The sequence below is a fragment of the Capsicum annuum genome, chromosome 1 (genome assembly GCF_002878395.1).
Source record: "Capsicum annuum cultivar UCD-10X-F1 chromosome 1, UCD10Xv1.1, whole genome shotgun sequence".
NCBI lineage: Eukaryota > Viridiplantae > Streptophyta > Magnoliopsida > Solanales > Solanaceae > Capsicum > Capsicum annuum.
In genome coordinates this window covers 49286390-49299121 of record NC_061111.1, presented here as the reverse complement: position 1 = coordinate 49299121, position 12732 = coordinate 49286390, and the positions used below count along the sequence as shown (strand labels likewise).

The 12732-nt window shown below is 32.3% G+C and overlaps 1 protein-coding gene across 1 annotated transcript; it reads right to left on the bottom strand.

Moving 5' to 3' along the window:
- Positions 1 to 1527: 1527 nt before the first annotated feature.
- LOC124897662 lies at positions 1528 to 2898 on the bottom strand. Its single transcript, XM_047410826.1, has one exon. The coding sequence runs from the start codon at positions 2896 to 2898 to the stop codon at positions 1528 to 1530; it is 1371 nt and encodes a 456-aa protein (XP_047266782.1).
- Positions 2899 to 12732: the final 9834 nt, after the last annotated feature.

Sequence of the window (12732 nt, the reverse complement as noted above, 5' to 3'; positions counted from 1 at the left end):
GTGGTCATCCCTATCAGAAATGAGAGGAGGGCCACGACTTAGAATTTTTTGGGTTATGCCCGCTGGCATTGTGAATGAGAGTTTGGACATATCCCAAGCACCATTGGTAGAAAGGTGGCCAACTTTTAGATTTTATTCACGGTAGTTCAGAGGGCCTTGGATAAGGTTTCTTATGGGTTCAGCATGAGGGATCCAATGATCCTTAAAGAAAGAAGCTTTGTTACCTTTGTGGACAGACTAACCTAGCCCTTTAGTGCATTCCTTCCATCCTTGCTAGATGTTCTTCTAGATTGTAGACATAATTTTTTTGTTGTGGCAGGTTTGGAGGTCTCCTTTGAGGTATTTGGTGGTTAGGACTTTAGAACAAAGGTTGTTGGGGTTCTTGAAAAATCTCCAAGCAAGACTGGCATGGATTGATTTGTTACGATGCTCGGCTTGGTGAAGGCCAAAGCCGCCTTCGAATTTGCTCTTTGTGATAGTGTTCCATCCTATGAGGTGAATCATTTTTTTGTCGGCTGTAGAACCCCACACAAAGTCTCTTTCGTATTTCTCAATGGTCTTTAAGGTTTCTTATGGTAGGGTGAGAAATTGTATGACATAGGAAGGGGCGCTACTTAAGGTGGATTTAGCAAGTACACATGTTCCTGCCATATTCAGCATATAGGTTTTCCAGCCAGCCAACTTCTTATTCATGTTATCTAGGATGAATTGGAAGTCATCATTGGAGGGCCGTCGGTTAAACATGGAAAAGCCCTAGTATTTACCAAAACTCTCACTTTTCCTAATGTTGAGGATAGTAGAACAATCTTTGATATTGGAATCGCTACTATTGTTCGAGAAAATGAGCCTTGATTTATCATGGTTGTTTTTTGGCCTGAAAGGATGCTGAAATCACTAAAAACAGAGATGATGGTTCTATAGTTCACAAGGTTGGCTTAGGCAAAGAGGGTTAGGTCATCGGCGAAGAAAAGGTGGGAGATTTTAGGGCCTTTGTGAATGATAGTGACTGGGGTCCAAGTTTTATAGGCCACTGCATCTGAGATGTTTCTGGATAATTTTTCCATCCAAATGATGAAGAGACAAGGAGAGATGGGATCACCTTGATGGATACCTCTACTGGGTTCGAAGAACTTAGTAGCTTTTCTGTTTATGAGAATGGAGATGGAGGAAGTGATAATGCATGACATAATGAGCCGAATGAAATTATTGGGGAAGTTGAAATAGATGAGGGAGTCATGGATGAAGGACCATTCAATTCTGTCAAAAGCTTTCTCAAGGTCAATTTTGAGAATCATATTCATTTTTTTCCTTTTATTTTCCTAAAATGATAGAGATATTCTTAGACAATGATTGCATGATCGACTACTCTCCTATTAGCTAGGAAACTGTCTTGGGTGGGGCTGATAATAGAGTCAAGCTGGGGTTTAATTCTATTAACGATAATTTTAGTGACCAGTTTGTAAGAAGTATTGCACAACCCAATTGGTTTGAAGTTTCTGATTGAGGATGCATTGGGGTATTTGGGGATTAGACAGAGGAAGGTGGTGTTGGATTCTTTGGGGATCTTTTTTTCTTAAAAAGCTTTACGACAGAAGGTTTTGATTTTTTCACCGAGTATATCCCAAAATTTCTGAAAGAAACAAAAAGGTGTATGCCGTCAGGCCCAGGGGCTTTAAGAGAGTGAAAGGATTTAAGGGCGCTTAAGATTTCACTATCTCTAAGAGGGCTAGCCAAAAGGGAGCTGGCTTCTACAGAGAGGCCGTGCACCGGTCCACTGTTGTGGGGCTTGGGCCTTTTGGAAATGATGTGGTTCAAAGTGTACAGGGTGGTGAAGAAATTAAAAAAGTGATTGGTGATTTCTTCACTACCCTGAATACTGTTGTCTGCTTCATCATTGAGAGAATAGATTTTATTTCTCCTCTTTCTATTCAAGGTAGATGCATGGAAAATTTTTGTGTTTGTATCTCCCTCTCTAATCCAAGAGATTCTAGACTTCATTTTCCAAATATTTTCTTCACAAAGAAGGAGCGAGTTATATTCACTGAGGAGCTCTTGTTTGAAATTTTGGATTCCATCAAGTCTAGCCAAGACTCTTTTGTGCTTGTGAAAGATGTTCCCAAAGATAGTGGAGTTCCAATGGGTTGCCTTCACTTGGAAAAATTCAATAGCCTTCAGGAGGCATTGGTCGGTATTGAAGCAAGAGTTAACTAAGTTTTTGAAGGAATGGTGAGTGCACCACATGGGCTCAAATCTAAAAGTCTTTCCTTGAGTGTGATGTTTGTTGCCAGAGAAGTTGACAAGCATGGGGGAGTGGTCCGACTTAGTTCTTGGTAAGTATGTGACAGTTGTCTCTGGGTAATAGGTTATCCCGAGATTGTTTGCCAGGCACCTATCAAGTCTTTCAAAGATGAGCTGTCTTCTGTTTCTATGATGTTTATTGGTCCACGTGTATTTATTCCCTTTAAAACCTAAGTTAATCATGCTACAGTTGTTAAGACATTGTCTGAAGGCATTGACCCTATTATAATTAATAGGTGTTCCACCTAATTTGTCTTTAGCTTCTAAAATATCATTGAAGTCACCACCCATAAACCATTCACCACTATATCTATTGGATATATCACAGAGTTCGTCCCAGAGCTGAGTGTGCATGTGATAGTCAGGACTAGCATAAATAGCCAAAAAAAGCCAAGATCTGTGGTCAGGTCTTACCTTTACCATTACGTGGATGCCCTGAGCTGAAGAAGAGAAGTTGTCAAGCTGGAGGACATCTTGCTTCCACATGACTGCAATGCCCCCAGAGAACCCGATGGCACTAACTTGTACATGAGTGTCTAAACCTAAGGCATCACTAAGGGATTTGTGCTCTTTAATCTTTGTTTCAAGGAGAATAAGCATAGAGGGGCTATGAACATTGATCACAACCTGGTATTGACGCGAAAAAGTAGAGATATTTGCCCCCCTCGTGTTCCAGATAATCTAGTTCATCATGATTGGCTTGATGGTTGGGTGAAGCATCGATAATATGGTTTTTGATGGCTTCAAGAGCCTTATTTTGGACTTATGTAGATATCTTTTGATCCGTGCGAAGGATGGCTGAACGGACTGTACATTTTAGGCTAGGTAGACCTTTGGTTCAGGTCCCCGTGCACTCGAGCTCATTTATGTGATAATGTGATTTTTTATGGCTTCGAGAGCCTTATTTTGGACTTATGTGGATATCTTTTGATCCGTGCAAAGGATGGCTGAACGGATTGCACATTTTAGGCTAGGTAAACCTTTGGTTCGGGTCTCCGTGTACTCGAGCTCATTTAGACCTATTGGTCGAAAAGTTGGAAAATTGAAAATATGAGTGTGGGACCCACATTTAATCGAAACGACCTTGGATGGAAAATCTGACTTTGCCACAAGATCCGAAATATTGATTTTAGGGTGGTACTTTTATTTGGTATAATTTTACGGCTTTTCAATAACACTTCAACCCTTGATTTAGAAAATTGTGATTTTAGGTTTCGGGGGTCAACTTTATGAAAACGATATTTTTTAAAAATTTGATATTGTCATTGAGTCTTGAGCATCGAATTTAGTGTGATTACATAGTTCATTTGTGTATATAGGACTCTGAATGAATTCCGAGCACCCCGTCGAAGTCCGGATTGACTAAAAAAATAATTTTTTTAGCAAAAGCTGTGCAGAAAAATCTGCAATAATAAATAGCAATTTTTGGCCTATTTTGTTCGTTTTTTATTTTGTCTCTTGGGAGTTAAACCCTAAATAGTGTAAAAACTTAAAAGTGAACTTGTGGGAGCTTGGGAAGCTAGTTTAGCACCTATTTCTTGATTCTATTGCGGATTTAAGGTAAGATTTCATCCTTTTCTACTCTAATTCCTTCATTAATTTCTCAAAATTTTGAAAATCTTAGGGTTTGATTTTAAACCCCAATTTCACTCCTGTTCACAAGAATAATATTTTTATCTTATAATTGCTAGTTTTTCATCAATTTAACCTTCAAAACAACTCTGATTCTTGATTTTAACCCAAATTTCAAAGATGTTACCTGGTAAAGCTTAAAAATAGTTTTTCTTCGATTTGAACCTTGTTTTTGACTTGATTTGACTTGAGTTTTCAGCTGTAGGTTTCTATAAATATGGGAAACAGGTTTTGAAGTAAAGTTATGATTTTTTCCTTCTTTTTTAAAAATTTACTTTTGGGATCCATTTTGACTCCGAACCAAATGTAATCAATATGAGTGTTTTTGGCTTTGTTTTGAAGTGTTGATTTCATATTTGATGTTTTAGAAGAGTTCGAAATCGTTCGTGGAATATAAGGTTGTGGGTTCGAAGTGTAGCAGATCACTTTTGGCTTTTGAGGTAGGTTATGGCTTAACTCTTTCAGACTGAGCTGAGTAGTAAATCATGGGACAAAATGTACGTTAAGGATTGAAACTAATCATGAAAAATAACTATTTATGTGTTGTGACCATGTGGGAGCCTATATATGATGTAATTATCGAAATTGAGTTATTATGTAATATGTGTGACTGTGGGGTCCTATGTGATATTGATAGCCTTGAATATATGTGAATAATTGTATTGTATTGTTAAGATGCTTAATATGATACTATTGGTGTATTGTGATTATATTCATACTTTATTGACATATGAGACATGTGAAAATTTGTGGATGAAATTGAAATAATTAGTAGATATTGGCTCATGTGGTTGTAGAAATATACACTGTGGTTGGTTGTAGAAATATATCATGCGGTTAGTCGTGGAAATATATCATGCGGTTGGTTGTGAGCATTACATCCTCATATCATACTCATTCATGAAATATTGGTACCACCGTGGCAACATCTAAGCAACACTGGCAACACCTTTTTAAAACACTCCCCAAGGAATGTGCCGGGGAGGAGATATTATAACACCTTATAGAATCCTTTCTAAGGGATGTTCCGAAAAGGTGATATGAGATATGTGGATTGTATATGGATTGACGAAACCCCTATGGAGCGTACGTTGGGAAGCTTTAGCTTCGTAGGTGTATACTGGGATTGTGAGACGATCCCGAAGGTTGTGCGACAACCTCATGCATCATCATCATCATCATATGCATTGCACTTACTTTATTGTGTTTGTGTTGTGTTGTCGTATTAACTTGTCTTCTATGTATTTGTCTTACCTTCCTTTACTTGTATTTGATGATCTTGTATCTACATGTTCTCCCTTGTTCTACTTATATGTGACATAATGTATACTTGTGTTCTATCTTGATGTGTTGTCATAATATATGTGATATATTAGAACTGTTAGTGCAAGCGGTGTGGGCTATCGTTGTGGTATATTTTCTTATTGCAGGTGATGTGCCCTTAGTGTGTATTTGGTATGCTTTATTTTCTATTTTGCTTGATCGGCCTATGATACCTACTGAGTACAAGTGAATCATACTCACTCCTACTTCACCCTTTCGGTGCAGCTTCAAGTTTGGGTGCGCCTCAGACTGATTGATTTCGGGCGCCTTCAGATTACTCAAGGTAGCGGTTGGACATTCATACGTCCGGAGTTTATCTCTATCTTTCTGTATTAGTTATGTTTTTATTAGTATTCGGAGACATATATTATTCCTTTTGTGGTTATTTTCTTGATGTATTTGACTCCTGGATAGTATTAGTAGTTCTTACACCTTTGATACCAGGTTTTGAGAGTTATGGTTGCATGTGTTGATTTTATTCTTTCCGCTTTTATTATATGTATGTGGTTTGACTTCGTTTTAGAAGTCTTACCTTGAGAACATTTCTGTCTTTTCCCTGTGTGTATCAGTTTGGGTGAGAGACTTACTTGTCAAGGTTCGTCGTGACAATTGCTATCATGACCTATCGATTTTTGGATCGTGACAGACTTATATTTAGAATTAAAGACCATAAAAACTCATAATTTTGCTTAGATTGAGTAGGCAGGGGCAAACCTACGTGGGTGGTAGGGGTTCACCCGAACTCCCTCGACAAAAAATTACATTGTACATAGATATATATATATATATATATATATATAGGGTATTATTTTATATATTTCTGTATGTATATTAACTTTATTCAGTTTGAACCGATGATGAATCATATTCCAATGATACTAGGCCGCACTACTTGGGCCGCTAGCTAACCCTCATGTTAAAAGTTTGATTACTGCTAATGCAGGGTTTGATTCCTGCTAGGCGTGCAAACTTACTCAATACTTTTTTTTAAAAAAAAATTTATGCTTTGTTAGTTATGTATAGCTACAGTTACTACTATAAAAAAATACTTTAATTATACTTTTTTTTTAATCTCAAAAAATTTATGCTTTGTTAGTTATGTATAGCTACAGTTACTACTATAAAAAAATACTTTAATTATACTTTTTTTTTAATCTCTTGAGTGAAAATTCTGAATCATCTATTACGAGCGGGAGAGCTAATGATCACATGATTGCATATATGCAAATAAGGAAATAACTTTCTTACCAGATTGAAACAATAAAGAAAAAAAGGGCTTTCCAAAAAGTGGTTCCTTTTAGGTATATTTTCTTGAGATTTATTGTATTTAGCACAAAGCATACTGAAGTTTCTAGTTTTTACTAACCTAACCAATTTCTCTTAGGAATATTTCACTAGAAAAACATGCTAACAGCTAATCTTTATTGAAACATCAACAATTCTCTAGAATTTGGTTCTAATATACATGAACAACCATCTGCTTTATACCTATTAGATACTTTTAATTAATAGATAGATACCCAACTTTGTGTCTCTAATTTTCTTAATATTCTCACCTACATAAAAATATAGGGGGTAAGAGCTTCTTATAGGGCTGCCAAACTTATAAAAGCATGTAGTGGTTAAAAAGCTAATTATGATTTGCCATAATGAAGTTTAAGTTCATTTTAAAGTAAACTTACAATTAATTGGCCACTTTTGGATGTTGTTATTGGAGAAAGTTATTGTCATTGAGTTTTAAATTTAACAAGTAAAACTCAATTTCACAAATAAAACTCAATGATAACGTCTTGAAATTTTGCTTCTAAAAGTTAAAACTTTACTGACATTGATGATTTTTAGTTGTAGGAGTTGAAAAGTAATTATTTGTAAATTTTAGAGAAAACAACATAAATTCTCATAGTTTGGAGCTTAATGGCATAAAATTTTGACATTTTATACAAGTACTGAAAATTTCGATTTTGGGTCTGTCGAAATGCATAATTAGCTTCCAATACATCTAACGAAGATGCATTTTTTCCTACATAAAGATACATAATCAGCTCCTAATACACTTTTTCTGATTTCGGGTCTGTCGAGATACGTAATATATCCATCGAAGATACATATTTTTCTTTGTAAAGATATATAATTAGCTCCTGCTACATTTTTTTTCGATTTTGGTTATGTTGAGGTACATAATTAACTCACGATACATCAAACGAAGATACATAATTAATTGAGATTTTTTTAATTACTTTATAAGGGTGGAGATTTGTATAAATATAATAAGCTAAGATGTATATTTATTTTTATTTTTCCTTAAATTTTACCCTTTTAAAGGTAGTTTAGTTGGATGAATCTTTTCTTTTCGTGGCACATTTAGTCCTCTTGGCTAATGATGACAAATATAAATGTAAAATTATTTTTTCTAAAGGTAGTTATTATTTTGATAAATTAATAATTGAAGTTTATTTCTTATGATATATGATTATGTTTTATTTCGAGTTGATTTGGAGTAAATTTAGGGTTGGATGGCGTGTTCGGTTGTTGACATTTGATTAATAAAAAAAAAATGTATGCAGTCAGTCTGTAGTAAAAAATATCTAAATTTTGGCCTTGTCAAGTTGATAACTTATGTAAATGCCTGAAGTTGTCCTTGACAATACTTTAGGTAAAAATATATGATGTTTGACTTTTACAAAATCACACTTTATACATGTCTGAAGACAAGCATAAATTTTCAACTTCAATCGTATACGCCTAATTTTATACTCGGAATGGATAAGCTTATATCTTCTTTTCTTTTTAACATCGAATATAAATTAAATGGCCTCTTATAAAGTGAACTTTGGTGTCCTTCACTCAAATTAAATATCAGCTTTAAAATAGAACACTCATACAAACGCCCGACTAAATAATTGGTGGAAAGGCCGAAATCTTTTATAGCCCAAACGCATTTCATTACATTTTTAATCCATTTCTATGAATCCCAAGGTCCCCAACTGAAAATTGAAAAATTTTGGACTCTGCTTTCAGTTGGGCCTGGATTAATTAGCTTTCTGTGATCTAGGACTTCTTAAAAATTAAAAATTTAAATATGGAAAAAGAAATATAAATATACAATCTTAGGTTATTTATTGTAAGTTATAGCAAAACTTTTAAGATTGTAAAATATAGCAATTTGTTAAAACAAAATTTTAAAAAAAAAAATCTTTTTATCCAAATAAAAAAATACCCAACCAAAAAGGAAAAATATATTTCAAATTAAAAATTAAAAAATCAATCTTAAAAAAATGTAAGTTCCTAAAATCTCTCTGAAACAATTACTTTTTTCATTTTTAAACTGAATATGCATATTCTTCTTCAACAATTCAATTCTCCTTCTTATTCCTTCAACAATTCAACAATATATATATATATATATATATATATATATATATATATATATCAAAATTCTTCATACTTATTCAAAGACTTCATCTTTTTACCATAGTTTTCTTTTGTACTTCTTTCACCATTGTAGAATCAGATTTTATACATTCGTCAGTATGAGTTTTTAAGTTCATTTTTTTGTTTTACTTATATAAATCTTGAATAGTGACATAATTTTTCCTTCTTCAGAATGAAAGATGATATCGATTATTCATTCTTGATTCGACATGGAAGTAGACTTGAATTAAATAGCCAAACACATGTATTGAATTAATGAATATACAAATTGATATCATCTAAACTTAAATATCACAATTCATATATACTAGTTTGTATATTTATTTCGTACACTAAAACAGTTAATAACAAATAAAATTTGGTGAGCATCAGTTTTCATATAATTTTCAATACATTCCAGACAAGTATATCATATAAGAAATCACTTTGCAAACCGATTTCACTTAGTATATATCTAAAGTAGATCTCTTATATCAAAATTCATAGATAACAGTTTATACACCACTTCATAAACTAAAATACTTTATATAATTATAAAATTTAGTGAGCATCAACTTTTATACTAGTTTTTATAGTCAGAATACTTATTTTATACATATAAAAAACATAAGAATACCACTTTGTTTGCCTCCGATTTTATATAATGAATATAAATCTACTGAACATCATTTTCTATAAAAATTCACACAATAAAAAAAACTTGTTTTATCGCAATTTTAATACCATTAACATAGATTGAGAATGGAGTGAGAAGTATTATTTAGTGAATGAAATGAATATATAAATTGATTTTAACATAATTTCTTAAACTTTTAGAAAATATAACCAAAAGATATCATAAATCTGGTACGACAAAGGCCAAACACTTTGATTGAGATGCATTGCTCGACAAATCCTACATCAAATTTGTTTTATCACCCAAAGATTTCCACAAGCCTTTGACATATCGAGGCGAGGTTACAAAATTGAAGCTAAAATAGGTGGATATTTAGAATGTCTTGAAGTCCAAAGACAAACAGACAGAATAGCCTCGTGAAATGGAAAAAGTTAAAATATCTTGATAGATTTTACCAATAAAGAGAATATATATTCTGAAGCGAGGAAACATGTATAAATGGGGGAGAATTTTTGATCAAAATTTTATCCTACACGATTATTTAGAGGAATAGATATACACAATTATTTAGGAGAGAGGTAAATATTTATTATTTACACGGATTTTCTTAAAAAGAAATTAATTAGTATATTTTAACAGCTACAACTTGCAATTAAATACTTAATTTTATAATTCTGAAAAAGTAGAGTATAACAAATTTTGTAACTTAATCGATAAAGTTAAAAAAATAAATAAAGATAATTATTGAAACCAATAATTATTCCTACCATAATTATTAAAAGAGTTAATGAGGAGAAATAAATATTAAAGACTAAAAAATAGGAGATAATTTGACTAATAATTATGAAAAAAATAAATTTTTATTAAAAAATATTTTTTAAAAATTGCTATAACTTGCAATTATTTCTTTAATTCAAGAATCATGAAAAAGTGTTGTTATAACTTGCAATAAACAATAATAAATATATGCAAGATAATTTTTACTTTAAATATCAGTACAAAAGTATCATTTTAGTACAAGCGACGCCCAAATGTTTACCGAAGGACCAAATGACTTATGTTAGTCTTGACCCAATTCAAATAAATCTCTCTTTTCATGATCACCTCTAGCATCTTTAAATAGCTTCAAAATGAGGATATAACGATTCTCATGAAGTCTTTTCTAAATGCCCACCACAGTTCAGATCCCGACACATAAGAGATTAATTTAGCTGCAAAGATCGCGACGTTAATATTACTGACTTTGCACCAGATTAAATTCGCTCTCTGATCTGTTTCATGTATGTCTAGATGTCCATCTTATGTGTTATGTATGCCTTTATGAGACAAATAACGAATTGATACATCTAGGCCATCAAGAATCTTTCTAGAGACAGGTTAAAGCTCGGATGCACCCATATGTGTACCTCCTTAAAGCGCTTGAGCTCATTGCTTTTGACTCGGAGCTAAATCGAATGAGCACCCAAAGACTAAAATGCAAGTGGGTGCAATGTCTGTTAACACTGTGGACGAAGAAGCTCCTCAATTCAAAAATCTTTCATTCTTTACTTTGCATAACTGATCACATAAGTTATATAAAGCGTTTATATGCAATCACAACTTTTTACAAATATCAGCCTTTATAATAACGTTTATTGTTAAGGTCAAACTTTCTTTGAAGCCCATTTACATGTTTTGTTGTACTATAAATTTTACATAACAATATGTTACTACATCAATGCAAGATATTGAAACAAAATATCTTGTTATAAAGAAGTTTGACCATATATTATGATGAACGTATGTCTTTCAAAAAGTCTATCATCACATACTAGACAAGGTGGTCGGCACATTACGACATTTGAGTGACCAAGGACCAATAATTTCATATATATTCTCAACAAAAGTATAAAAAATAAATCCATAAATGAAAGTTCAATTTTACCAATTTTATAAACAAAAAGGTGTCATATGTTTGGCGGAGATTCACTTTGTACTGCAAGCTAATAAACCTAATCATTTCAATTCCTTTAACAAGAATTAGCCAAAATAGTTACAAAAGTATATTAGTTTAGGGTATGTGTGTTGTATTTATATCTCATATTAATTATTAAAATTGTATATAATAAACTAGTTATTAAAAAGTGGGAATTTGACATTAAAAGAAAAAAAAAATTACCTGAAACACCACATTAAGTATTCAATATTACTTAAAATTTCATCCACTAAATTAATTTAAAAAATCAGTTCTAAATCACTATACACACTTCTTTTCAGATACATTACTATCCACTACATTACACAACCTACAATTTCTATATTCTCACCCAAATTCACGATAGAATGTCACAGATAACGCAAGTTACCTTGTTTGAATCAGAATCTTACTCTCCTCCTCTCCATCAACATTGAAGTTTCAACTTCCACAAACAACCTCCACTAACTTCTTCATAAATTTTTGGAGGTTAGTTTGTTTTCCATTTAATTTTTAAGTTTAATGGTGTAAAAATTGAAGAAAATTGTTTTTGAATTTTATGTTCTTTCACCATCGTTTTGAAAATCGTTTTTGAATTTTATGTTCTTTCACCATCGTTTTGAAAATCATTTTTGAATTTTATCAGATTGATAAATTTCGCCCATATACATCCTATTTATGTATCATAATATAAAATAAAAAGAGAGAGAATGAAATATTATTTCTGATACATAGATCTATTTCTGACAGAGATATTGCATGCTTTATGACACATAGATCTATTTTTGATAAGAATATTACATGCTTTCTGATACATAAAAAGATTTGTATGTGATATGGGTTCTTTACACCTGCTACATTCAATATATGTTTTTCTGATACATAGGTATAATGAAGGAAAAAGGGTTAAAAATATCCCTCCACTTTAATTTATTAGCTAGATTTACCCTTAGTCATACTTTAAGGCTAAATATTCTTAATAAAAATGCCCCTATATTTAACACTCTTCCACATGACTTAACATTTGGATGAGGTAGACATCATGTGGCATGCCATCTTATCATCTGATTTTTATTTTCTTAATATTCTTTTTTCATTTTTCATTTTAATTTTTTTTCTCTTTTCTTCTTCCTTTCCTCTTTATCCATTTACAAAGTCCCAAATACAAAAATAAATTTTCTTTCTTTGTCTTTATCTTTCTCTCCTCAAATCTCAAGAAATCAATTGCGAAAATACATCTGCATTATTGAAAATAATGGATTATTATTAATTATGAAACTACGAAAAGAAATGAACAAGATTGGTAGAATTTGCAGAAATGTAGTAACTAATCATTGCAAGTTAAAGTTCTTTTAAGAATGATAAACTTTGATATAAAAAGTGCGCAATTCATTCAAGCACTAAAGTGTACATTCTGTTCATGTCACATTATTTAAAAAAAAAAAAAAAAAGAGAAGACAAGAAAAGTTTGCTATTA